Source organism: Coturnix japonica, chromosome 3 (assembly GCF_001577835.2).
Source record: "Coturnix japonica isolate 7356 chromosome 3, Coturnix japonica 2.1, whole genome shotgun sequence".
Lineage (NCBI taxonomy): Eukaryota > Metazoa > Chordata > Aves > Galliformes > Phasianidae > Coturnix > Coturnix japonica.
The window spans coordinates 36183161-36209430 of NC_029518.1; the positions used below are offsets into that span (position 1 = coordinate 36183161).

Sequence of the window (26270 nt, forward strand, 5' to 3'; positions counted from 1 at the left end):
TACAAGTATTAGCAGGCTCTGAACTCGTGTCCAAATTTTCATTTTAAATAGACAAGAAGCAAACTTTGCTATCTCATTAGTACCTAGATACCATCTATTGTAGTGAATGTGTCCTTGGTTAAAGCAAATTTTTCTACCAAAAAGTAATTTCAACAAAGTTCAGAGATTTCAAACATTTGGCTAATGATATGAGCTAGCTCTGACTCAAATTTATGGGGAAAAATATATATATACTTTATGTATCTCATTAATTTTAATAATATTTTCTAAGCATTGAAGGTGTAATATGATATTTTCAGTTCAAGTTTTATTTTATCAAGGTAATCACTGCGAGTTGAGGGAAGAAATTCTGCATCCCAAAACTGATAATGCTGTTTCTTTGGTTTGCTGAGTTTAACTGCGGCATTATTGACACCAGCATAAAAGGAAGAGAAGTGCTTAATTGAAGCATTCCTCCCATTTTATTTCAAAGTCTAAAAATCTTTTCTTCCTCTGAAATACGTAGTACTGTTGTTCTCCTGAGGTTGTTTTTTAAATAAAAGGCTTCATTGCCATGAGTAATTACCTCTTTAGATGTGCTCTTTTATGCAAAGAGAACAGTATAACTATTATTATTATTATTATTATTCTAATGCATTTAATTTAGCATTATGACTTGCTTGCAATAGACTTGAACTAAATTTACTCACTTTCCTGACCTTATTCTAAATTGGTTTGATACAGTATTCAATTAATTCTTGTCATGCTAAATTGTGATCTTCTAGGGTCGCTTTGAATTACTGAGCGTGACTTATGATGCAAGTTTCAGTGGAACATTTCAGCAGATTAAAATTTCAAGTTTGGATTCTGAGTGCTCATCTGCAAAGCACCAACCTTCTTGATCTGTGCTGTGGCTTCGTGGAATAACTGTGTGCACAGCAGGCTTGTCTTCTGTGGGCAGTTTGGAAGATGCCAGAAAACAGGATAGTTCTTTTAGCATTGTAGGCTTTTGTGTATGATAGCTGAATTTCTTTCAGCTGTTTAGATGAATTGCCGAAATCTCATGGGAGAGGAGAGGTTTTAATTCTTTACTTTCCGTGTATGTTTGTGATATATTGCTACAACTTGGGTGCTTGTGGAAATGCTGTCTTGTACACCCACCACTGGAGGAACAAAGCTAGATAAAGCCTTGCTAATCTGACATAGAGCAGTTGTAGGTTTGGCACAAGCTTTGTTTTTCTTCAGGGCAGTGAGATCACAGTGGCACAATAGCATTTTGTTTCACTACCAGTGCAAACATTTGTGTGACCTTATGGACCTGTTGCATTGAGAGCGCTGTACTTCCTTGCGATTCTGGAACATGGATGAGGAGAAGGAGCAGACTGCACACTTTAATTCCTTGAAGCTAAAGGTTGTGTGATTTATGATTTGTAACAGGTGTTTCATCAGATCTTTTATAGAAACATTTGGCTCGTTTTAGAAACTTGGGTAGTAATACAACTTTTTCTCTCTTCCCATCTTCCCTTGATAGCTAGTTTGATTCTTACTGCATAGATCACAGTTCCTTAGTGACCTTGCCACAAGTGTTCGCTAATTCAACTGGGATTGTTCCCTCTGAAGGTGTTTAGGCCTGTTGGAATTCTGCCCCAAGTGTTCGATAAAGCATGTGTGAAGAAATACATCATTCGTGTTACTGCATGAATGAAGATTATGAACTTGGCTTGTCAGACAGCAATGATTTTAACACAAAAAAACTACTGTTTTTTAGTATGCTATTCTCATTGTGTGAGAAAGAGTCCTTTCTTAGGTTTATTGTAAAGATATTCATGTAGCTTAATTTTATGTAGATGTAGAAAAGTTAGTGTGTTTTTAGAATTGTGGGGTTTTATTGCTTATATTATTTAAAGAGAAAAATGAGTTAGCATAGATGGACTATTGAAAGTCTCAGTCTTAAGCTAATGAGAAATCACATACACAAGCAAGACTAGGATGCAGTATTAAAAATAAAGGGAAAGTGGATGAGTGCTTTTCTAAAGGAGATATGTACAGCTTGTGAACCTCTGCTTTTTTTATTAATGTGCTCATTTACTTAGACGTATGAATTGGTCTTGAAGTGAAATAGAACTCTGGTTTCATACTCAGTTGGATGAAAGGTACGTACAATAAACTACAGTGATTGTAGTATGGTGACACTTATCTACCCAAATCTCACACTGGCTTAGTTTGTTGTATACAAAGACAAATAAGAGTGGTAAAAGAGGAGCTGATTATAAGTCATCACATTTGAAAACAAGATACATTGTTCTTTCTAGGTAGATACAAATGTGTACACAGCTTAGGAAATAGCTGCTTTTTGATGAAGACTGTTAAGACTGTATTGTAAATATTAGATTGAAATGGCAGGTTATGTCTTTCAGGTGTCAACGGAAACAATGGCGGATAGATTTGCCAGCCACTAGTGTGGTGATCACCTTTCATAATGAGGCAAGATCTGCTTTGCTTCGAACTGTTGTCAGGTATGCCTGGGAGGCGGTCCTTGATTTTTATTTTATTTATTTTTTCCCCACAAAAAGCAGTTTGTGCCAGAATAGCTTTTGGTAAAGAGAAATAGCAAATCCCTTATCCAAAGCAATCTGTTATGTTTTTCTGTACCAGTTGCAATGGGTAAGGCTGGATCGTAATTTCATTGATGCCTCCAGTTCTTATATCCTGAAATAATGATCTTAAACAAACATATATGAAAGTGTGAGATTAATTGCAAGAAGGTATTTTGAAATTGGTTGTATAAATGGTTTCCAGAAAAATATGGGGAAGATGGATTTTCATGGGCTACTTTATCTGAGGATATCTGCAAAGCTTCCATTTTCCAAGTTGTCTAATTTGCTGATTTCTGGAGGCTGGAAATCTGAGGGAGAAACAGCTCCGTGTCCCTTTTTTCACAAACTCTTTACTGAATAAGCCAGTAGCTGTTGTAGATAGGATCTTGGACTAGATTAAACTGTAGTAAGTTCTTTACTAGAAGAGTGGTTAGGTCCTGGAACAGGCTGCCGCAGTGGAGGTTGTGGATGCCCCGTCCTTGGAGGTGTTCAAGACCAGGTTGGACGGGGCCTGGGCAACCTGATCTAGTAAATGTGTATGTTTGTGGCCCTGCTAGGCAGGGGGGTTGGAACTTACATGATCCTTGAGGTCCCTTCCAACCCGGGTAATTCTGTGATTCTGTGATTCTGTGATAGTTTAACAAATAATGTCAATAAACACTGCTTATGGGAGTGGAAACTGCTTTGTATTGAATGCTTTTTTATCTGTTTCAGTGTCCTTAAAAAAAGCCCATCACATCTTATTAAGGAAATCATACTAGTGGATGACTACAGTAATGATCGTAAGTACTTTTATAGTGTCCAAACGTTAGTTTGTTTATTTTTGCTGAGACTTTCCGTAAATGAAAGTAGGTGACTCAGTTGGAAGTTAGTCATATGAATGGGAAATCTGCATGTCTGGTACTAAACCAGCTCTTAATTCTTTTGTGTTTGTCATTGTGGAAGCATGAAGAGTTCTAAAAATACTTCGATATATTTTATTACTTCCTGTTAGCGGAAGAAGCAGAGTTTAGAGTTGAAAACAGCCTTCCTTAGTACATAGTAATGTAAAAATAGAGCCCATGCATTGGCTTTGCACTAAATATTTCTTTGCAGTTTTGCTGCTCTCCGTCACTTTTGGAAAATTTCTTAGTGAATAAAGAAAGTCAAGATTTTAAAACTTTAAGGATATCGTAATGGTAATTTGAGCAGTGAACCTCTGAGTAGCACTTTAATGGAAGTCAAGGTCTACCTTTGCAATGCTGATTGATACTTTAGGTTAGTTTAAGCTTTAATGTAACTTAAAAACTTACATATAAGCAAAGAAGACACAAATTATATATATGATCTTTTTTTCTTAACAAATGTAGAACTACTCAAGGTAAGCAAAAAGAGCATTGATTGAAAACAATACGAGTGTAAAATAAAATTAGTTTAAAATAATATAATAATGGTTGTATTTCTTAGCCTGGTCACTTTATTTTCTGAGAAACAAACAGGCATTTTGTGAGCATAACCTTGTAACCATTTGTAGCCATGATGACTTTCCACTATGAAATTTTTGTTCTGTTTTTGAAGCAAAACATACTTGGTGGTAAATGGGACTGTTTTTGATCACTTTATTTTATTATTTTTTTAAGCTGATGATGGTGCGCTATTGGGAAAAATTGAGAAAGTGCGGGTTCTTCGAAATGATCGTCGAGAAGGTAGGCTTGATTTGGGCAAAGGAAGATGCAAATTCCACCCTGTTTCCTTATCTGCTGATCTACATCAAGTCTTCTAAAGGAATGTTCTGTATTGGAAGGGAGGTTTTTCACTTCATAAATCACCGTACAAGTGGAAGGAATAAAAGCTGTTGTATTTGTGTGATTAAAAATAGTAATTCTAATTAACTTGCTGTTGTTGTGTGCATTTGCACAACATGACGACTTGATACTTTGCCTCTTATCCTCAGCCTCTTGTTTTTCTCACTCCAGTAAATCCTCTGTTAAGCTGCTCCAACTGTATGCAAGGTCTCACTGTAAGTTGTATGCAAGTCTGCAAAGATCCAGCTTAAAAATATCCCTCTTCTGCTGGTTCCCTATGAGAGGTGGTTTTAAGGATTCACTTGACGGACAGCCTGTCAGACTGTTGGGCAAACTTGAGTTTAAGCAGCCAGGAGGGCCGGGGCCACGTATGCCGCTTTTCTTGCTCTTCTTCCTTTTTATTGCTTTGCACATTACAGCCTCATATCACTGAGCCCTTCAGTCACAGCTTCCTGGCTGTGTAGCTTAAAGTATTAGAGGCAACTGTTATTCTACAGCTGTTTGAAATAGCAACTAAGATCTGACGGTTGAAATAGCTGACTGAGTTAGCAGATACGTGCTGTTTGTTTTATAGGCACTGCGTCTTCTAGGCTGACGGGGAGAGGACAGCTAGAATGATTAGATTGTCAGAATGTGGAAGTAGCATGCACAAACCCTGTGTTATCCTATAATTAATGACTTACTGGGGATTCTTAGTATTTAAGCATTTGTTTGGAATATGCTGGTAAACAAAGGCTTGTTAGGAAAGCAGGCCTTTTGACTTACCGTGGTTTCGGGGTTTCTGAGAGAGCTGATCTCAGCTTTCTAACCAAAGCAGTGTTTAAAGCCTGTGATAGCAGTAATGGAAAAACTGACTGAAATAACACTTTGATTTTTTTTTTTTTCCCCTGTACTATAAATATTCTGTACAGTAGATACAGAGTTTTCATTCATACTTCAAATAAGCACTAGGATGTGTGGAAAGAATACAGTTTGACCAGTCTTCCACTGTCAGAATTGAAGGTGCAGTGCTAGTTTACTTGGTGTTTATATGAGCACTGGAGTTGAAGTTATTAGCCATGAAAGCTACTGCACTGTTTAGGAAGTTTTTCCTAGATGTGAGTTTATGCAGCCAGGTAATTTTCTTTAATGAAAATATTTTCTGATTACATTTGATTTCTACACTGTTGTGATGGAGCTTAATGTTAAGTTTGCCTGTTGTTTTCGTATGAAGACTTTTACTGGTATCTCAGGCAGGGATGCCACTGGCTACTTATCTTTCAGAAACAGGGGATAGTAGCTTTAGATTTCATATGTAGGACCAATTTGCTATGGGAACAAATACATCTTGGGGTGTCTGGTATGACTGAATGATCAGGGGAACCTTTTGGACTCTTGCTGCTTTATGGCTCCTTGCGATTGTAGAGGACTTGATGACCCAAATGGTAACTTCCACGTTCTCCAATGTAGAACAAGAGATTGGCTTCTATAAAAACAAAAGCTAGAAATAAGAAACTCTGAAAGGAGGAATTGCAGAGCAAACATAAACAGTGTGCTTGGGGAATGGTTTGTGAAGTAACTGCATGGAAAAGTGCTAGGGTTGGGCCTGAGGAGAGAACGTAAGTGTATCTGATTAGCTGCAAATGTACAACAGGTAAAATAAAAAGCACTGACATGGAGCATAACCACAGAGCGTATCTACAGTACCAAAGTTCTCTTATGATAAGAGAGCACGAGGATCTTCATAAAGCTGTTTAGTTGCTGAATGTTGGGCAGAGCAAGCTAGTTCAATAGCTATTTACTCTTAAGCTTTTGTTCTCTTTGGCAGTGGTATTTTGCAAGTTTATTTTGTGAAGAGGGTGAAAAGAAATGGTCAGTAGTTTCTCATTTGGTTGTTCAGTTTGTTTTTTCTTAATTGAATCAGTTCTTAAAAAAAAAAAGAAGCAATCAGTGTATTTTGAAGAGTAATAGAGGAAAAACAGGTAGCAAATTTGTGAAGGGGTGAGGGCATGCTCACTTCATGACTGAAGAACACAGTGGGTTGTTCTAGGTATGCGTGTGAATGTTACAAGGGAGTTGAAGGAATGGTGAGGTCGTTCAGTGAGCAAATAATAAGGGTGAAAGCAAGAAAGAAATAGGGTGAATCAGTAAAGGGATCTATGTAAGTGAGGTGCTGAGAAGAAGTAGACAAAAGAATGGACAGACTGTTCCTGAGAGCTGTTGAAACAGGAATGGAGGGGGTGCGGAAAGATAGGTAGGATCTTCCGTTCTACTATACTGCCATAGAGGTAGGGCTTTTTCATTCACTCAGCACTAATCCTTCAATTGTGCTACTAAAATCAGGTGGTGCTGTATCCTATTGTAGATATTCAACCAATAATAATAATAACTTTCTGTATTGATGTTAAGTAACATTTCTCACTATCAGTGACATCGGCTGTATTGTGTTACTTTTTTTTGTTTTAAAAGCACTTCAATTCTTCGGTTTAAATAAGATTAGAACTTGTAAAATTGGTTGCAGTAGTTAAAGATGAAGGCTTTTTTATTGGGAATTGTTAAACAGCATCTTTTCTTAAATGGAACTTGTGTGTTTATGTCCTGAGTTAGAGTAATTAAATTCATTACTATCTTGGAATGCAATCATTTGTCTCACTGCTGTTGATTGTTTTCTTCCAGAACTTACTTCAACTGTTGTTTTTTTTTCCTTCTCAGGCTTGATGCGCTCCCGGGTCAGAGGGGCAGATGCAGCACAGGCGAAAGTACTTACTTTCCTGGATAGTCACTGTGAATGCAATGAACATTGGCTGGAGCCGCTTTTGGAAAGAGTAGCTGAGGTTAGTAAAGAGTTCTCCTGAAGTAATTTCCTGAAGGAGTAGCTTTTAAATTTTAAAGCCATCTGGTTTATACTACATTAATTTTATGCATTTTTTCTAAAGAAGCTTTTTCTCTGAAGTGAGATGATGGAGGTGATCAGAATACTCCATGATTAAAACTCGCTTTTTGTTCATTTAATCTGTGAACACAGGAACATAAAATGTGAATATTTATTATTACCTTCAAAAATAATTCAAATATATGCTTCTTTGGTTCTTTAGGGACCTCCTCGGTAATCTTCAGAGCAAAACATGCTTCCCTTCAACCAATATCGTTTCAGTGTAATTCAGTTTACCCTGAATATTTATGCCTCGTTAACATTCAGTGTGATAATGGGAGAGAGGTTGAGCTGTAAAACCAAAATTCTCATGGAAATTAACAGGGACCGTGGGCTCTCAGCTTCTGTGAAAATGATGTTTTTCCTGTGTCCCAGAAAAGCTAGTGACAGGGCTGAGAGTTATATGTTTTTTTCCGTGCTCTGGAGGAACTCAGGTGAAGTAGACAGTGAATCACATGTAATCACGGAGTGCTCAAAACAACAGGGCTATTTCCATAATTGCATTTTCTTTCAGGTGAACGCACTTTCTGATTTAACATATGTTAGTCTGGAAAATCTTTCCTTCAAAGTCTTCCTGGTCAGAATGGTTTTACTCTGTACAGTTAGTGCCCAATTTCTTGCTTATCCTCCATATGCTTTCCTTTGCATTTCCTCCAAAAGAGAGGGGGAGGATGAAGTCATATCCTCAGTATGCCAGGAAGAAAACCAGTCATCACTGTCAACTGGGAAACTTCTCTTACTCTTTTTGGTCCTGCAATGTTTTATCGTGTATTCCAAAATGCTGTAAATTGTCTAAGGCACATCAGCATTTAAAATACTATTTTAGGGGAGAAATAACTATAATGAGTTTAAACCTGAATACTTTTAAAGTATTTGGAGGCCTCACGAGCAACATAATGCTTTGCAGTCTTTGCATTATTTTTTTTTTGGCCGATATAGTGTTGCAGCCTTAGAAAGGGTAGATCCTATATAATTATTAACCAGGAGAATAAACTCGAAGGCATTAAATACATTTCAGATTGTTTTGACTCTAGGATGCGGGATGTGTTTTCAAGTGTAATTTGTTTGAACCATCCACTTCTTTGAGAAAATAGAAGACAGTGATAGTTTTGGCCAATAAAGCCTTGCATTTAGCAGGACAAATATTTTACTGCTTGTCCTTTTTTTTTTTTCCCCTTTTCCTCTTGGCGTACTTACTCAGCTTTCTGAAACCGATCTGGGATGTGAAAGTGTTCATCATATCAGAATCTAAAACTTATTCAATTGCTGCCAGATTAATAAAGATATGGCATTATGAGTGGTATAACTGAAAGGAGAAATTGGTGCATGGGGCTTTTGGTTTTTTTTTTTTTTTTTTTTTTTTTTTTTTTTTTTTTTTTTTTTTGCTGTTTTTGTACCAGCCACTTTTAGAAGGAATTATTAGATCTTTTAAAACTTGCTCCTCACAATTGCCATGGTGATAAACACTGGTTGTGAGCCATTCCTCATCGTTGTTAAATTAATGATACGGTTTTCCAGTTTGCTTTTACCTGGGAAGGTTCCCAACCAGCAGTTATGAAGTTTGAACAAGCAGAAAGCTTTTGAAGTACCTTTAACAAATCATTAGTGTATCTATAGTGCTTGCACATAGCCTGTGATAGTTCCTTCTTATTTTAAGTGGATTAATTTTGCTCACAGTGCAGATGGTATGTTACTTGATATTAATCAGCAGCATTTTCTTAATGGTCTTGATGACAAGAAGCTGAATAGATACGAACTCCTTACCTAACTTTGAGGCTGAGGAGTATTTTCATGTCAGGACTACTAAATATTTATGCAGGGTTCTCTAATGCTCTGCTGCATCTGTTCTCTGTGTGTAGCAGAAAGGTTACCTTTTCCTTCAATTTCAGAATTGCCCTCTTGGCATTTAATTCTATGTGAGTTTTAGGAGTTTTATTAAGTGTTTTACAGTATAAAAATGTAGATCTGCCAGAAGCAGTCTTGACTGGAATCCATTCTGCAGTATGCTAGCTGATGTGCTGTGTGTTTCACTTCTCATGTGATCACCTGAGGCACTGAGATCTCTTCAGTTGAAGAATGATCCATCTCAGAGCATACTTCTTGAACTAGTTTCCTAGTTAAAACGTCCTTGATCATTGTCCATTCTTGCTTGCCATTCCTGGAGGGGAATCTCCTTCTAGGAATCTAGAAGGATTCTCCTGCTAGGAATCTCCTTCAGCAGTTTGAACAAAAGCCTAAAGCAACAACAACATAAATACAAGGTGAAAATTTTAGCACTCAGGATGGACAGATATCTGTTCAAACTGTAGCTGGTATGCCTTCTTCCACTTTGTTCCCTACTGCAGAGACGTTTTCTGCCTACTTGCACAGGGCTACCTTTTGTATGTTCTAGGTGTGTGCGGGTATTAGGGGAGATAAAACACACAGTCTTGAACACGTTGGTTTATTTCATGAACATTTTTCTACTTGGCTTTTTCCACTTCCTATTTCTAATCACTTTGTTCTATTCTTACAGCATATTGACTACAGAAAAATAGAAATTGGAAGGTTCCGATGCAGAACTGAACTCATCAGTTTTCATGGCATAACTATAAATCGTCTATCACTTATGATGATATTCTTAAGCAAAAACATCTTGAAGAAAGAACTAGGATTAAGAAATGATATGTGAATTCTTTTCTCGTATCTCTTAGATTCTGTGACCTTGAGCGAATTAATTCCAACTGCTGCATTGATGAAAGGAAAATATTTGTATTTTCTGTGAAGAGTTTTGTTAAGTTTAATCTTTGAAGTGCTTTGTGATTTTTGGATACTAGATTGGGGGTAGAACAGTGTATTCAAAATCCTGAGAATAATTTCAAATTGTTTATGAGAAAAACGAGTAGTAGTAGTTTAACCCTCTAGAGAATGTATAACCTCCTTATGAAATATTAAAATGAAGGTCTGCTACACAATTCCGGTTGCTAGAGACCTGCAGTGTTGACAGGCTATTTCTTTCCATTGGTATCACTGAAAAGCACAAGGTTTCCCAATGCTGTGTTCTATTATGGACATGGTTTAGTGGGAGCTATTGGTAATAGGTGAACGGTTGGACTGGATGATCTTTTAGGTCTTTTCCAATCTTGGTGATTCTATGATTATAAGTTATAGTATGAAACCTTCAGAACAAAATGATAAAGGGAGTTTGTTTTTGCTTTTATTTTTTCCAAAGCACGTGTCAGGTTTCTGCTGTAATGACTATGTGGACTAATAGCCATTGTGCTTGAGAACAATTTAAGAAGAGCAGGGTTTTGGTATTTTAAGTAAATGGTTTTGAACTCCATCTGCCTTAGAGACCCACTGGCTGTTTTAGTAGTCTTTACATTAACAATTCTGCAGCGCCCTGCAATGTGTCATCTTAGGGACATGTAAGTGAGATTTGTCTGCTTTGCTGCTGAACAAAGGTATTGCTTTGAAGCATGGAGGGGGCAACATGTTTCCAAGGCCAAGAAAGTGGCAGTTGTACATCAGACTGAGTGGCTGCAGGCTTAGGTATTTGTCTGGCAGAGAAATAACGAAGTTATTTGCCTAAGTAACACATTAAGTGTTGCAAATGGTGCTAGTTTGCCATTGCGCTGATATTGACAGAATTAATCAGACCGACAGCGATGACCTGAGGAAATCCTGAACGTGTGGGGACTGTGCTGCCTGCTTATTCAGTGTTGTGGGGATGTAGTGGAGATAAGCTGTAGCCTCACTGAAGCTCTCCCTAATGTGACAGACGATAGGCAGTCTTTACCACCACATTTAGCTGTATCGAATATAATCATTTGAGAAAACACAGATTTTTGCTGGAGGAGATTTTTCTAGATGGGCATGGATATGTATAAGCCAGCTCAGTTTCAGCTGAGGAAGGAAGAAGAGAGAAAGGGTTGTTTCATATTCATTTCTGTTTCATGCTGATGGGTGTATTGTGAATACTGGGTAGGCTGGGTATCTTTAGCCCTTAAATAAAGGAATTTTCTAGTTTTGACACTGCATATGGATATCTAGAACAGGGCCATGGGTGCACCTGAATTGTTTTAGTGTTGTAGGAAGGCACAGCAGGAATCTGTGTGTTTTGCAGTTCAGATGCAGTCGATCATAATTGCCTCCCAAGTGAAGCGCTGCTAGTAAAACCATATCCTCGCATTACGAACACGTAGACTTGGGTCTACAGCTAACATAAACGTGAGCTGAAGATGTAATCAATGGCAGGATAGGACAGGATAGTCTTTTATTTTTGTTTCTAATTTGGTTTAGGCCAAGATAATTAGTATCTATGAAAGGCATGATCACATCTTGCATTATATCCTTCATAAAGTGTCACGTGGTATAGCTCAAGCTCTGCTTAGAAGTAATGTAGAAGCAGTAACAAGTTGCCAGCTTTTAGCTCAGTCTTCAGCTTTTAGCAGGAGACACAACTCAGGTTTTTCATCTGGCTAATACAGGGGGAAAGTGACCTTTTGTTTACTGATGTAGAATGATGCAGTGTATGTCAGCTATTTGATTTAGGTTTACTAAAATCTGTACAGATTGAGTAATTAAGATAAGTAAACGAGAATGGGAGTTTTTAATGTCCTTTTTGGACCAACATTTGACTAAAAGAACTGCTTTCAAGCCTCCTGTTGTAAGTTCACACTATATTCTCCTGGTAGTTCAGTACCAGCCTGTTCTGTATAATACAGCTGTAGCAATGAGGATGCACTGTTGAACCCATTTAGAATATTTGTATTGCTGTTTGGAGCCATACTTTACAAATAGGTTCTTATAGTGGAGACATTGAGGTTAGTATATATTTTTTAATCATAAGAAAAGTTTCTCTGTCAAGTAGTTACCAAAATATCCTGTCTGTTTAAAGCATTTTTATATTCGCAAAGTTGGTATTCTACTGTTCTGAAGTTGCCTATGCTCTGCTGCTAAATCACGGTGTTTAAAGTTCTACTTTGAACACAAACTACCATAGAAGTTAAACTTTAGTTTGTAAATGCATCTTTTTCCTTTCTTTTCTTTTTTTCCCTCAGGAGATACCTCATGGAGAAGAACTGGTTTAACCACGATACTGTGTTTCTAATATTAGATGATTCTCTTTTAGAGTACAGATGTCTTATACCAGTAGATGATGCATGTGGAGTTGCTGGAAAGACTTTTTTTTTGTAACTTAAAAGCTATTTTGACAAACACATGAGCTAAGGTAATTAGTGGTGCTCAGAATAGCATACGAGACCAAGTTCAGACAGAGGAATGCAGAATCCATGCCACTGGAATTTTGGCTGCCAGAGGTTAATAGCATTCATTAGTTTAAGACAATTTTTCCTTTTTTTCTTTTTTCCTATTTTGTATTTGATTGTGGAGTGTGATTCTTCTCATGTGACATCTGCTATCATTAACCTGAGACTTTTTTGATTGTAGAAAGGCCAAAATGTCCCTTCAAGGTTAGAGTAAATAGGACCACAGTACATTATGGGCTAGGAATTTGCTGTGAAAATAAGAATTATCCACATGGTTCTTTTCTTTGCACTGGTTTGAAAAGTAAGACTGAAAGTGCTGTTTGTTTGTCTGCCTTTTGAAATACAAGCTTGCTGCCTTCTTCACAACTAAACCAGAAGAGGCTTACCTATGTATAAGGTAGCCTGGAATATAAAGGGTATTCTTAGCTATATTACGTGGTTTCTGCTCTCTGAATGGAGTGGTGATGAGCAGTGCTACTCAGAGCCAGAAGCTGAAGCAGGGGAAAAGCTGGGGGAACAGTATTCATGAAATCCTGCTGAACTCCCCAACATCTCATCCTGTCTGAATCTTTACATGTTGATTTCGTTATTTCAATATCACTTTCTAATATTTATTTTAGGACAAGACCAGAGTTGTGTCTCCTATTATTGATGTAATTAATATGGACAACTTCCAGTACGTGGGAGCGTCAGCTGATTTAAAAGGCGGTATGTACCTCTGCTGGAGTACAAATATAATGAGAAGCATCACAAGCCAAAGCTCATAGTCACAGCAGTTGTGGAATGGGCAGTTAACACACTGCTCTTCTTTTTTGCATATCTAGCTTAATTTCTACATATCAACTGTTTCTAGGCTTAGATTTTAATTGCATTCTACTTCACAACAGTTTGTCTTTATTATACCAATTCTTATTGGTTTATGCTGCTTTTTACCAGTATGCATGAGTCACTCCAGTGTTTGCAACATGCTGTAAGTGTTAGAAGCAGCTTATGGTCAGAGCTTACAATTGCCTTTTTACAGAAGACAATTTAATTGCTCTCTTGTTCAGAAGTCCGTCAGCACTGCAGTGCCTATGAGTATTTTTTAAGATGCTGGTTTGCTTAAAAATAAATCTCCTGTGAAAAAGCAGAAACCTCAGGAATGTTTGTTTCTTTAAAAAAGGAAAGGTGTTTTGTTACCCGTGATCTGTAATTGTGAGGAGAATAAAACATAACCTTGGTGTTTTTAGTGTTTATATCTTTACTGTTAGAAAACTTCCTCTTAAATTCAGTTTAGAAATGACACATTCTCATTATCTGGTTAATGCAAACTCTTAAAAGCAAATAGTAAAAAGCCTTGTGAAACCCTTCAGAAATGATTATTTCCCTCCTTTTCCAAAAGAGGAAGGACAGCTTTGCAGTAAAATTCTTATATATAAAGTTTTTATATTTAATATCACTATTAGCAGGTGTCTAGCATTTAGAATAGCTGTCCCATAACCACTCCACAATATCTGTTCCCACAACCCTCGAAACTGCGCTGTCTGTATAGCAGATGTAAGATAAGCCACAGTATTGAAATTATGCGGTACTGTTTCCACAGTATTTCGGCTTATTTTGAATGGGCTCTCTCAAACTATGTAGGAGAAAGCAGTTTTAAGCTCCTTCAGTATGTGAAATCCTAGTTCATAACTGGCCACCAAGTGTTTGTTCCAGTAAACTGAAGTAATATTTGCATAATTTTGCATGTCCTTCAAGTTCCAGTCATGATCTGGAGGTGAAAGTTTATGTATCCTTTTAATTAGTGTTCTGAAAGAATGTCTGCCATGGATATATTCACAATATGCTAATACATAATACTGTGCTATTATCTGTCTGCTAGCTTTATTAAAACCTTAAGGCTTTTGCCCAATCTATTCATTTTGTAGCAACTATGGAAATCTTTATACCATTATGTAGTTCTTATTGTTGTCTGCAGTGGGAGGAGGAGTTTGCATTGAAACCTTAGATTGGTTCCTGTGGGGTTCATGCTCTTTAGTTCTTTCCAACTGAACTGGGAGAGGATTGAGCGATCATTCTACTTGTTACTGCTTTTCATGCTTCATCTATGAAACTATGTTTCCCAATTTTTTTTCTCCTTTTAGTGCTCATTTTCTCTTATACACAATAGATTCTTTAAAGCGCATTGAGCCTCTGTACTTCTGGACTGAGAAGTGAGAAGCTGCCTTTTTAACAATAGAAATTTTTCACATAGCAATGTCTAAATGCTATTTCGTGGCATGTTCAAATGTGAATAATATATTCCCATTCAGCTCCCAAAGGACGGATTAGCACATTAGGGGCACTACAGCATTTGGCATCACGGGACACTTTCATTATGGCCAAGTCTAAACATGGAAATCAAACCGTGCTTTCAACCTTAGATATAGTGTCTATGTGGCTGAAGCATGGAGAGTTGAGACAGCTGAGACAGTATTTGTGCCTGCTCTGCTTTGCAAGACTTAATCACCCAAGGCAAGCAATCTAGCAAATTCTACAGACTAAAAAGTGGACAGGACTGAAATAATTCCCATGTCTGGCCACTATTAAATCCATGCACTTCACATTACAATTTTTTTTTGGAAGAGAGGAGGTTTACAAAACCATTTACATCCTGAGTAACATTTTAATTACTGGAATAAATTGTAGTTAATGGAGATCTAATAACTTAAGTTATGCCTATTATGAAGTTTGCGCATGATAGAATTTCATACTGGATATGCACTTGTGTTTAAAAATATTCCTTTTACAAAGTTACTGATACTATCTCATTGAGTGCAGTCTTTTTCCCAGACTCAGTGAAAATGGAGACAGAAGAACGGGTTTTTTTATGAGTAGACAATTTATACACTTGTTCTGAGTTTGCAATGCAGTGCTGTGTTCCAAAAGAGACCCCTTGTGTTCACTATGGTGTACGTAACTCTATCTCTACCACTTGTGCTGGGGAACAGTGGGTTTTTTCAGTTCTTCCCACATGTAAGTAATTTTGCTGGGGATATATGATGAAATGAGATTTCTTCTTTTTTTTTTTTTTTTAACTACATGGAAATATTGGAGTTGGTTTTACTTCTCATGCTGGAGGCTTTGCAGTTCTATCAGCTGTGGCCATTTTAATGCTTTGAAACTTGGAGTTTTAGAGCATTTAGATGGTCTTTTGTTTTTTATGGTGTAACTCTGTGCAGTTTTGCAGCTCAGACCTGCAGAGAAAGAGTTGCCATGCATGTTGTAGAGACTGTTCAAGATAACTTCTGTGAGATAGACATATCTTGGGAGTTAAAAACGAAGCCATTTTCATTTTAGCTTTTCACATCAATCTGTACCATGCGCATTTATAGATCCAGACAAACAGTCTGTTGCCTGCTTAGCTTAATTTTTTTCCCCACTTTCCCCAGAAAGTGAAGCTTTATCTTCATACTGCAGAGAGAAAACTATTGACATCTGCGCAACAGAAATCTGGAAATCGTTTATTACATGACCTCATAGGATCTAAATTCTTTTGGCAGCCTGCAGTCTTTGGAAGGCTGGTTCGCTATGCGTACTGGGAGAGCACTGTACAGCCCGTGGAGCTGTTTCAACAGAGGTTCATACCTAAAGGCGTAACACAGCTCAAAACCAGTTAGTGTTTCCTATAGGAAGTTTATCTTGCACCTGCTGTGTTGGTTTTTTTTGGTATTGGTGCCTAAAGGAAGGCAGTTCAAAATGTTGTCAGGTAGAAGGCTGCTGGAAGTGACTCACTGGCCTTGCCTGTTCTGGTGATCTTTGTGCTTCTGTATTTAACTTGCAAAAGAACCAATCTCTTGTGTGCATGCAGACACACGTATGTACATGTTTAGAAGATGAGTAAGCTTTTTGTCTCTGTAGCACTGATCTGGATTTAAAAAATCTTGCACGTAGAAGCATGCAGTAGGAAGGGATGCAGTTATATGGATGTTAATGAGAAGTGGGAACTATGTAACCTGCTGTACACTAGAGATAGGTAGTGTGTGATTGAGAACTGATGCTGAAAGAGTAGAGCAGTGGGTGCTGTATAAAGTTTCTGTAGTCCTAAGCATGATCACACGATAACATCTGAGATGTGACAGTACAGTAAGAACTATTAAGGGCAATTCTAAAGGGATGAAGATCTTCACATGATGTTTGATATGACTTACGCATGAATCCATCATTTCATGTATTTACAGCTTATGCTTTCTCATCTGTTGGCTGGGTTTCTTACAATTGTGCAATAGATATCAACAAGAAAAATCAATATTTTTTTAGATTACTTTTTCTATTGTCCTGTTCAAGTTTTTTCTTTCAGGCTTCTCCTCATTTCTTTTCTACCTAATAGATTCTACAAGTTTAGATTTCCTTCCCAGTGATTTTTGTTTGATATTACGTTACTACAACTTGAACAATTACCACAATCTTAACATCCTACTCTGTTTTCTTCTTAAAGGCTTTGACTGGAACCTGGTATTCAAATGGGATTACATGACACCAGAGCAAAGAAGAGCACGGCAAGGAAACCCAGTTGCTCCCATAAAGTATGTCTACATCACTGATTCTTCATTTGATAGATAATGCTTTTTTTTTTTTTTTTTAATTAAAAAATGTATCGATTCATCTGCATAGGACTCTGTTCCCGTCAGATATCTTCAGTGCAAATAGATTAGCATTGGCTGGTTTATCTGATTTAAATGCATAATAGAACAGGCTAAGTGTAATATTTCTATAGGACATGATGAGAGTATAGCTTGAAGCAAAGTCTACCACTAATACTGTTCTGTTTTTTAACTTGGGAGTGTGTGGCTTAGTTTTGTGCATGTCACTGTCTCAGAAACTAAAACTGATATTACCAGTTGGGAAAATTCAAATGGAGACAGTTAGTGCAGATAGTCTCTATTTTTCAAGATTAGAGTTTATAATAAGCAAAGTAGTACAGAATTTGCATCCTTTCTGTTGTTGCTTAAGGGAATTTCATTTAGGCTTTTTTTTCCTATCTGTAGCATATTTTCATATTTCATATTTTACTGTAAATGACATGCATTGAAATGTAGCAACTGTATATTTACAGTTAGACTTGACATATATAAAACAGAAATGAATCCAGGACCAAGTAGCTTAGGACTTAGCAGAGGTCATTTTATCAGTCTGGAAATGAACCTCAGCTTTCAGGAATGTGGTAACTTCATTCACGTTTGTGTGGCCTTATGATACTCTCAGAAACAGAGTGTTTAGAAAAAGCAATACAAAAAAAGAAAACAACAAAAATCCCATCCAGCTTTAAAGTTCCCCTGTAGGTTATTTAACCTTAAAAAAAAAACAACAACATGTCATTTTTGTGTTAAAATTTGATGTTTTATATGTTTTGACAGCTAAAAATACAACAAAAAAGTTTTTACCATTTTACTGCTGACACAAGTTCCTGTCTTTCAAATAAGGGACTTGGGAGCCAAATGGGGATGTGGAAATTAGTTTCTGAGGCAGTGGGTGATTATAATGCTGTACACGCCATAGAAATGTTGCATGATGATGTGCAGACAGGCTTTGATGTGATGGATGTAAACTTAGTTGCCTTTGAAAACACTACAGCTTTTTTTCAAGGAGATATTAACCTTGACATGCAAATCGGTTACCTCCCAGTTCATGGTTCTGTAGGTGTTTAATTTAATTTTTCTTGTCTGCTTAGGACACCCATGATAGCTGGTGGGTTATTTGTGATGGACAAATCTTATTTTGAAGAACTGGGGAAGTATGACATGATGATGGATGTATGGGGTGGAGAAAACTTAGGTAAGTGCATGGTTTAAGTTCAGATCAGTTTTGAAAGAAAAGCAGGTTTCAGCTTTGCTTTTACTTTCATGGTTTCATGGTCTTCATGGTTTTGTGCAAAGAGGATTAAAGAACAATCAAAGCTTCAGGTGCGTTATTGGCAAAATCCAGAAGGTTTCAGTGTGTAAGAATTAACATTTAGCAGTTTTATCCTATGAGGAAACAGAAGTATTTGCTTACCGTGCAGTTAAGGAACATGACAGGTAAAATGAAATAAACTATGGATGCAGATAGGAAGTTCTCTTCAAAAATGATACCTTATTTGAAAGCTATATCATCCTCTAATGTTATTGATTAAAATACCATGTTTAAGTGCTGACAATTTAAGGCAGGTTTTAAAATGTTGGTGAAATTTAGTGACAAAAATCAGAGCACGGGAGTTCATGAGTTTAATGTTCTTAGATGCTCTATAAGAAATCAATCAAAACATCTGTCCAAAAAATAATCTTTTTACCATTAATCCCATTATACTGCCTGGCTTCTAAACTTAGGGTTTTTATTTTATACCCATTTTATAGCTCAACAAGATAATTATGCTTGGAAAGGCATTTTTTGTTGGAATTCCTTATAGTCAGATGCTTAAGTGGGATTTGAGGAAGAAGGATGAGGGACCAGGAACTTGCACTTTAGCCATTACTTTGACCTTGTGGTTAGATTTGACATTTGGCTCTTTGCATTGCAGTATTATCCCTCAGCTAAGACTAGTGTATTTGTAGTCAATGAAATATTTGGGTGAACTCTGCGATTGCTCGTGAGTTACAGTATGTCATTAATTTAGTTTTTCAAGGTAGAGATCATCTCAGGCATTCTAAATGGTGTGTTTAGGAGCAGTTCTGAGGATTAAAATGCCTCTATTGCTGTGCTAGTTGTGAAATCCTAAAATACCTTGAACTTGTAAAAACCTCATGAGTGTTTTTAGCTGCTGAAATATCTGCATTAGGCACATGTTGCCTACAAGAAAGTGTCTGTTTTATCTGGTACACCTATAAATACAGAGAGGTATTTGCTTAACGCTCACATAAGGAACAGGAATGGTGGACATTCATCCTTACAGTGTCCTTTGTCTTTCCTGTGCAGAGCTCACTGTTATGTATTCTGAGCAATTACTTTCTCTGGATTTTACTCCCCTTGCTATTTGGCTGCATGTGGCTAAATTGTATTAATTTCGAACATCATCATTGTTTTTCATGTTTTAAAATGTTCTGGAAAGTCATTGAATAAATTTACTGCAGCAATACTTTTATCCTCTGAGAACCTCTTCTGACACCACAGCACTTAAATATCTGATTAGCTGTAAGCATGTACTTGAATCGCTCTTTTTTTTCCCCCTGTAAACTTAGCAACTGCTCGTATGCTTTGATAATTGAGGATTTTATAGTAATAAATGGCACAAGCAACAGCTCATTACTCAGTGTGAAAAGATGGCAAGCAAAAAGCTTTTTGTTTCCTCTGTTGCTTTCAGTTTTCTCTTTTCCGCAGAGGGAGGGAGGGGAGATGGAGCCTTTGGGGTGCATCTTCTCTGCTCCCTGAAAATGCAAGGTCTATCAGAGCAGACAGCTAATTATTTGTTCATAGCTGCCAGGTTAACTGGAAATGAATAAGAATTGCATGGCATATGATTTAATTACTGATAGATCACATGCACCGGATAGTGGAAATCTGTGATGTGTGGTTCAAAAATCTAATATGCGTATTTGTACAGCCTCTTTATTCTCAGGCATATCGCTCCATCAGTCAGTTGATGTTACATGCAAATAATCTTCTAGGTGGAATTGTAAAATAGATCTAAACATACTTCATTTAAATTTGCATTTTCTTGTGGGCGTGTACAGAGCAGTTCTTCACATCAGTACAGGTTCAACTATACTCATATAATAGGTGCATCTGCTTGCAGTATTGTGCCTAATGTAAATCCTGTAGTGTAAATCCTGAGCTCTTGCAGGCTCTCCTCAAGAGAGAGATGCTCCAGTCCCTCCATCCCTTTGTTAGATTCTTGAAGTTACATCCATGTCTCTTTTACTGGCTGGCCCAGAACTCTTTACAGTATTCTAGGTGTGGCATTGCCAATCTTAAGTAGAGGGGACAGGTCACTGCTCTCAAGTTGTTGGTGGTGATTTGCCTAAGGAAGCTCAGAATACTATTAGCCTTACTAGGAGCAAGAGCATGCCTCTGCCTTGTGTTCACCTTGATATCCACCAGAACCCCCAGGTCCTATTTTATAGATCCTGCTTTCCAGCTGGGTGGCCCCCAGCATGTACTGGTGCCTGGGGTTGTTCCTTCCCAGGTGCAGGACTCTGCACTTGTCCTCATTGAACTTTGTGTGATACTTTTCCAGCCTGTCAAGGTCCCTCCGAATCAGACGCTCACTCCAGTTTCATGTCATCTGCAAATCTAAGGATGCACTGTACACCATCATCCAGATCATTAATGAAGATGGTATTGATGTTTTGGATGTAGCATTCAAAATCCATCATTTTAACAAAAGCACTACATAACAGCACTTTTTTTTTTTGCTAGTTTAATAGAGACACTGAACAGTCATTTATTGTAGTGCCCAATTTTTGTCGTTCTTAGCACAAAATAAGAGATAAGAATCAAGTCAGTGCTGTGAAAAATGTGTGGTGAGAATGCCATGTTCAGTTGCTTTTAAAAGTCATTTGCCTATCCTCCCATGTTAATTTAGCTGTAATATCAAGGCCATACGTTACTGCCAGAGATAGTGCTGTTGTCATTAATATTTTTTTTTTTAAGACTGAATGTCTGCAGATTGGACTGTGTTGATTATCTAGACTTCATGAATATGACTAACTGGCCTTGATTCAACAGAAATTTTTACTGAAGTAAAATTAGAAAGAATTCTTGCAAAGAGCAAAGATCATCCAGAAGAAAAGCAGTTAACTTGCCTTGTCTTAGTCTGAAATGACAGTGCCTATTCTTCCTCTGGTCAGACCAGTCAAAAGGGAGCTACAGGGAAGAAGGGGACAGACTCTTTATCAGAGTCTGTGGTGTCTCTTTATCAGAGTCTGTGGTGATAGAACAAGGGGAAGTGGTTTCAGGCTTAAAAGAGGGCAGATTTAGGTTAGGTATAAGGAAAAGTTATTTTACACCGAGGCACTGGCTCCAGTTGCTTAGAGAGGTAGTGGATGCCCCATACCTGGAGACTTTACAGGCAAGGCTGGATCAGGCCCTGGGCAACCTGATCTGGCTGTGCATCTCCCTGTTCATTGCAGGGGAGCTGGACTAGATGGCCTTTAGAGGTCTCTTCCAAATCTAAGGATTCTATGATTGAGAGGACATGCTTGCTGCTAACCTTTAGGTTTTCCTGCTTTAAGTTTTGAAATAATGACGTTTGAAGCCTTTTTATTTATATATGTAAGAGGAGGGCTTTTGGAAGAAGAATAGCACTTAGTATTGTTTGAAAAGTAGAATGTGACTTTGCATTACAGTTGCTTATTTTTTTATCTTTAATCTATGGAAAGATACTGAATGATGATGAGCAGCCTAAGGGTAGGAGATGGTGACCTGTTGCAGCTGCTAGACTAAAAAAGGGAAATACATCAATGTTTAAACATTGTTTAAACACTGCAAGCACCCTTGTACTTACTTCTCATGAATGAAGACAAGTTCTAGGTCTTGCACTGGGTGACTTCTGCTGTCAGAGGTCTAAGCTGAGAAACATGCAGTAGATATCTAGACCTTATCTTCACTACCGCAGTTAGCTTGCTAGATTGGTTTAGAGGAGTAGTGTCCATAGCCATTGGTTTATATAAGCTGATACTCTACTCTGTGTTCAGATTGAGATTGGCTTGGCATAACTCTTTTCACTACCAGTACTTCAAGCCAGGAGCTCAAATCTGTTATTTTATCTTACCTTGAATTTGCTTGGCATTCTTATTAATCTTCAGCTGATTTTTTTTTTAAATTATAGATTAGATAATTTATGCTAAATTAATCTACTGTTATTTATCATTTAGATAAATCACAGCAATAGAACACACAAAGTTTACTTATTCTGGCAAATTTCAGCATCATTTGTGAGTATTGCTCAGATGAGAGAAGGCGTGCAGTTTTGCTTCTAAGCTAATGCAGTCATTTCTTCTGAGTTTGGAGAATAATAAACTAAAATATGCCTTGGTTTTATCCCAGATTTTCTCAGAAATCGATCTTATTGATCTTCTCAACAATTACCGGTTTCTTTGTTTAAAAACAATCGTACACAATTACAGTATTTTGTGACGTATTTTTGATGTTGGTCTTTTATGTTTTCACTGCAGAGATCTCATTCCGAGTTTGGCAATGTGGTGGGAGCCTAGAAATCATCCCTTGCAGCAGGGTGGGTCACGTATTCCGCAAGCAACATCCGTACACGTTTCCTGGTGGGAGTGGTACTGTATTTGCAAGGTAACTCTTAAGCTGATCTTCAGCTAAATAGTGATATTTTGAATTTCTTCAAATGATCAGCAGGTGGCAGTAATTTAATTTTAGGGACCTTTTCTTTAAAAGAAGCACCCACACAGTCCCTTACATCTTCATTTTTTTAGAAACAATTTCGTTATTCTCTAAGACCCAGAATACAGTACGTTAGGAATTCGCTTTATTTTTGTCCTTACAGAACCAGTATGAGATATACAAGTGATCCTGTAGGCTAATTCTGGCATTTATACCAGGCTGTTGGATGCTTAATTCTTCATTGTATCTTCTTTTCTCATAACGTGATTAAAATGCTTTTTGTGTAAACCTAAGAAACAGCACTAGTAAGAGTTCTTCCGCATAAGTTATGCCAGCAATGCCACACTAATCAATTTAGTAGCCTGGTAAAATAAAGTCACTGTCGTTGCTTCTTCTAGTAGTCATAGTAGAGATTTTCTTGGTACCCTATGATTTGAATTCTATGTGTTCAGTAAAAATGAACAAAAACTAATAATGAAGTACCCTCTCTTAAGATGCTACATCTCTATACTAATAGAGAATCCTAGAATATCCCAAGCTGAAAGGGACTCACAAGGATTGTTGAGTCCCAGCTTCCAGCTCCACTTAAAACTACCCAAAACTCAAACCATATTTCTAAGCATCATCCATATGCTTCTTGAACTCCAGCAGGATTGGGACTGTGACCTTTTCCTTACACCCAACCTGAACCTCTTCTATTTATGTATGTCAGTAGGGTAGAAGGAACAACTGAACTATTACATAAGTCTAGGAAGAGACAGTATTATAACAGAATTACATAGGTTATGATTATTATAAATATTATTACATTATTATATTACAATATTATGATTTCACAACCAGGATTGCGCTCAATAAATAAATCAAGTTGTGCATTTTTCCTAATTCTCTGCAGCTTTTCTGTCAGTCTGTTGACAAGATGCCTCTTTTCTTGTGCTATTAAGTAGGTACTTACACATAACTCATCTGAAGAGCAAGAAAAGGGGCTGGCTTTGCACATGCTAGATTAGAGCATGCATCACAAATGTATCATTTACAGTGGTTGAAGATTCTGCATTTATATTGGGATGGCAGCTTTTAGATTTTGTTGTTATTAAGTCAAATAATCGCTGTGATTTAATCACTCAAATTTCCCGTCAGCTACTGTGACAGATTTTTTTTGGATACGTTTTGTTTTCCTGTTATTTGTGTTCAAAATGACTTTGAAAAGAGATACCACCTGCACCTGAATGATGAGGACAAGTAAAGCCTGTGAACTTTCATCTTGGGCACTTGCATCCCCTCTATCCAGATCTATCTTTCTCTGCAAGTGGTTTATTGCCATTGTCCTTGACTGTCCAGCTGTCTCAAATTCTGATACGCCATTAAAGTTCTTTGTTTCATTGGAATTATTTTTCAATTGACCTAGAAAACTTATATATCGTTTTACAGCAACTTGCCAACCTTGATTTTAGTTGAAGGTTGTTTCTTTCTCAGACAGCTGCCTTGTGTGTCAAACTAATATAACAAAATTCCCTTAAAAAAAAAATATGTATTTTTAGCAATGAGAGAATATGAAACCCAAGGTAACAGGATACCCTCATAGTGCAGACATTATCAAATATGTGGAGCCATGGTGCCAAAAAAATTTGGTGCGTGGAATCAGTGCTTGTGCAGTTGGGACTCATTAGCTTATACAATCATCTGTCCCTTGACTGTATGTAATTTGTTCTGGAGTGCTGTGGGTAAGCATCCTATTTTTAGCTGACTAGCCAGTATGCCCTGCCTTTGGGCAGCCAAAACAAATCGATCCTGGATGAGAGACTGGGAGTCGTGTGGCACAAGAGGAGAAAAGGGGTGACATCCTGGCTGTGTGGTGTGGGCAGATGCAGTTTGCTTCTAGCAGGATGTATTAGATTAGGTTTGCTTTGCAAATATATATGCTTTACTGCTTGAAGGCCATCTGCTTTAAAACACAATTTCATCTGAGTTAATAAACCTTACAGAACCTAGTCTGGTGTGTGCAAAACTATCTCTGATGGCATGATGCGAAGTTTCATCATTTGTGGTTTAATCTAAGTGCTGAGTGTTCCCTACCCTGTGTTCCTCAGTACTCTGGCTGCTTTGGGGTCTTACAGATTTGAGCAGTTCTCAGCATCTATACTGTTTCCATATCCATACTGCACTGTGTCTGAGTTCTTAATCTTTGGTTGTGTAAAAGTGTGATGCAGAGATGCATACTGGCCTTGGAAGTGCCTTTTGAGTTGTTAAACCCCCTGGAAAACCAATTAGTACCTCTCCCACCACCAAAACTGGTTTAGCCTGTGAATAGATAGCCAAGCTGACTGCTGAGTGACAGTCATTAAGGCCTGACAGACTCCAAATGAATTTGAACTGAAATAGTCTGATCTGGATTGAATGGGCTTTTGCTTACCAAAAAAACACAAACCACAAACAAAGGAATCTTTGCAAGGAAAATATTGGTCCTCAAACAGCAAATGATTGAAGTCTGCCTTGTGTTTTTTTGTTTTTATTTTTTTTCTCTTTCCCCATCTCCTCCTCTCAGCAACTTGCAAGAAGAACTGAAATTGTCCTGCCTATTTCTGCCTTCTAATTTGGAAAGAATCATACCAAGAAGTTGCTGGCTGACTGCATTTACTCTGGCTGCTTAAGACTGAACTTACTGCCAAATGTAAAATAAGCTTTAGAGCATGACAGTTGCAAGGGAAGTAATTCAATGAAATTACAAACAATAGAAGGAGATGAGTTTTACATGGAAGCCAGGAGACGGGGAAAAAAACACCTTATAATCTCACAGTCCAAAGGGAGCTGTAAACACATGGGTTGCCTAAATGCAGAAATTTTAGTCAGCCATTTGATTTGAGGCAAATAATCCTGCTTAGCTTTTTTTTTCCCTTTACATTTACTGCAGTAATTGATCTCTGAATCTTCAAGTATTGAAACATTTTCTAAGCACTGCCTCCTCTGTTATGGTAGACTTGTTTGCTTCATAGCTTTGAATGTCACGACAGCTTATGTCTTCTTGGAATGTTGAGTGCTATGCTGGTAATAGTAAGATGCGGGCTGAAAATGTGTTGCTGAAGTTAGCATATCTGTTTTCAGCAAGGTGAAATACATCATTAAATATTGCCAATTGTTGAGATTTCGTGTTTCCAATTAGTTTGCTTATTCAGGTGAAGACTCACTGAATTTGGTCTGTCAAATTGTATTAAACAGCAAAACCAACAACGTTCCCTGAAGCTTACAGAAAGAATTTCAGGACGTATATTAAATTCCAGATGAAAATATGAAGCAGCAAAGAGTGTGGGAAAGGCATTAGTTCTAAATTTATTGATTTCAGTCATGTGATTTTTTTTCTAATGATTTTCTGTTACTTGGGCCTTTAATAGGAAATCTTCTGCCTGGCTTGAGGCAGCTGATGATGTAGTACTAAGAAGGATTAAAATCAAACCAAGAATAAATTACATTG

At 37.4% G+C, this 26270-nt stretch overlaps 1 protein-coding gene across 1 annotated transcript in view; it reads left to right on the plus strand.

Annotated features, from left to right (window-relative positions):
- The window catches only part of GALNT2 (polypeptide N-acetylgalactosaminyltransferase 2), an 85379-nt gene that overhangs the window by 49801 nt on the left and 9308 nt on the right, over window positions 1-26270 (plus strand). Inside the window, exons 4-11 of the mRNA XM_015857914.1 lie at window positions 2397-2495; window positions 3291-3358; window positions 4196-4261; window positions 7052-7173; window positions 13141-13228; window positions 16977-17064; window positions 18210-18313; window positions 22627-22753. Coding sequence (XP_015713400.1) covers window positions 2397-2495; window positions 3291-3358; window positions 4196-4261; window positions 7052-7173; window positions 13141-13228; window positions 16977-17064; window positions 18210-18313; window positions 22627-22753 — 762 coding nt within the window. The remainder of the gene's footprint in view (window positions 1-2396; window positions 2496-3290; window positions 3359-4195; window positions 4262-7051; window positions 7174-13140; window positions 13229-16976; window positions 17065-18209; window positions 18314-22626; window positions 22754-26270) is intronic.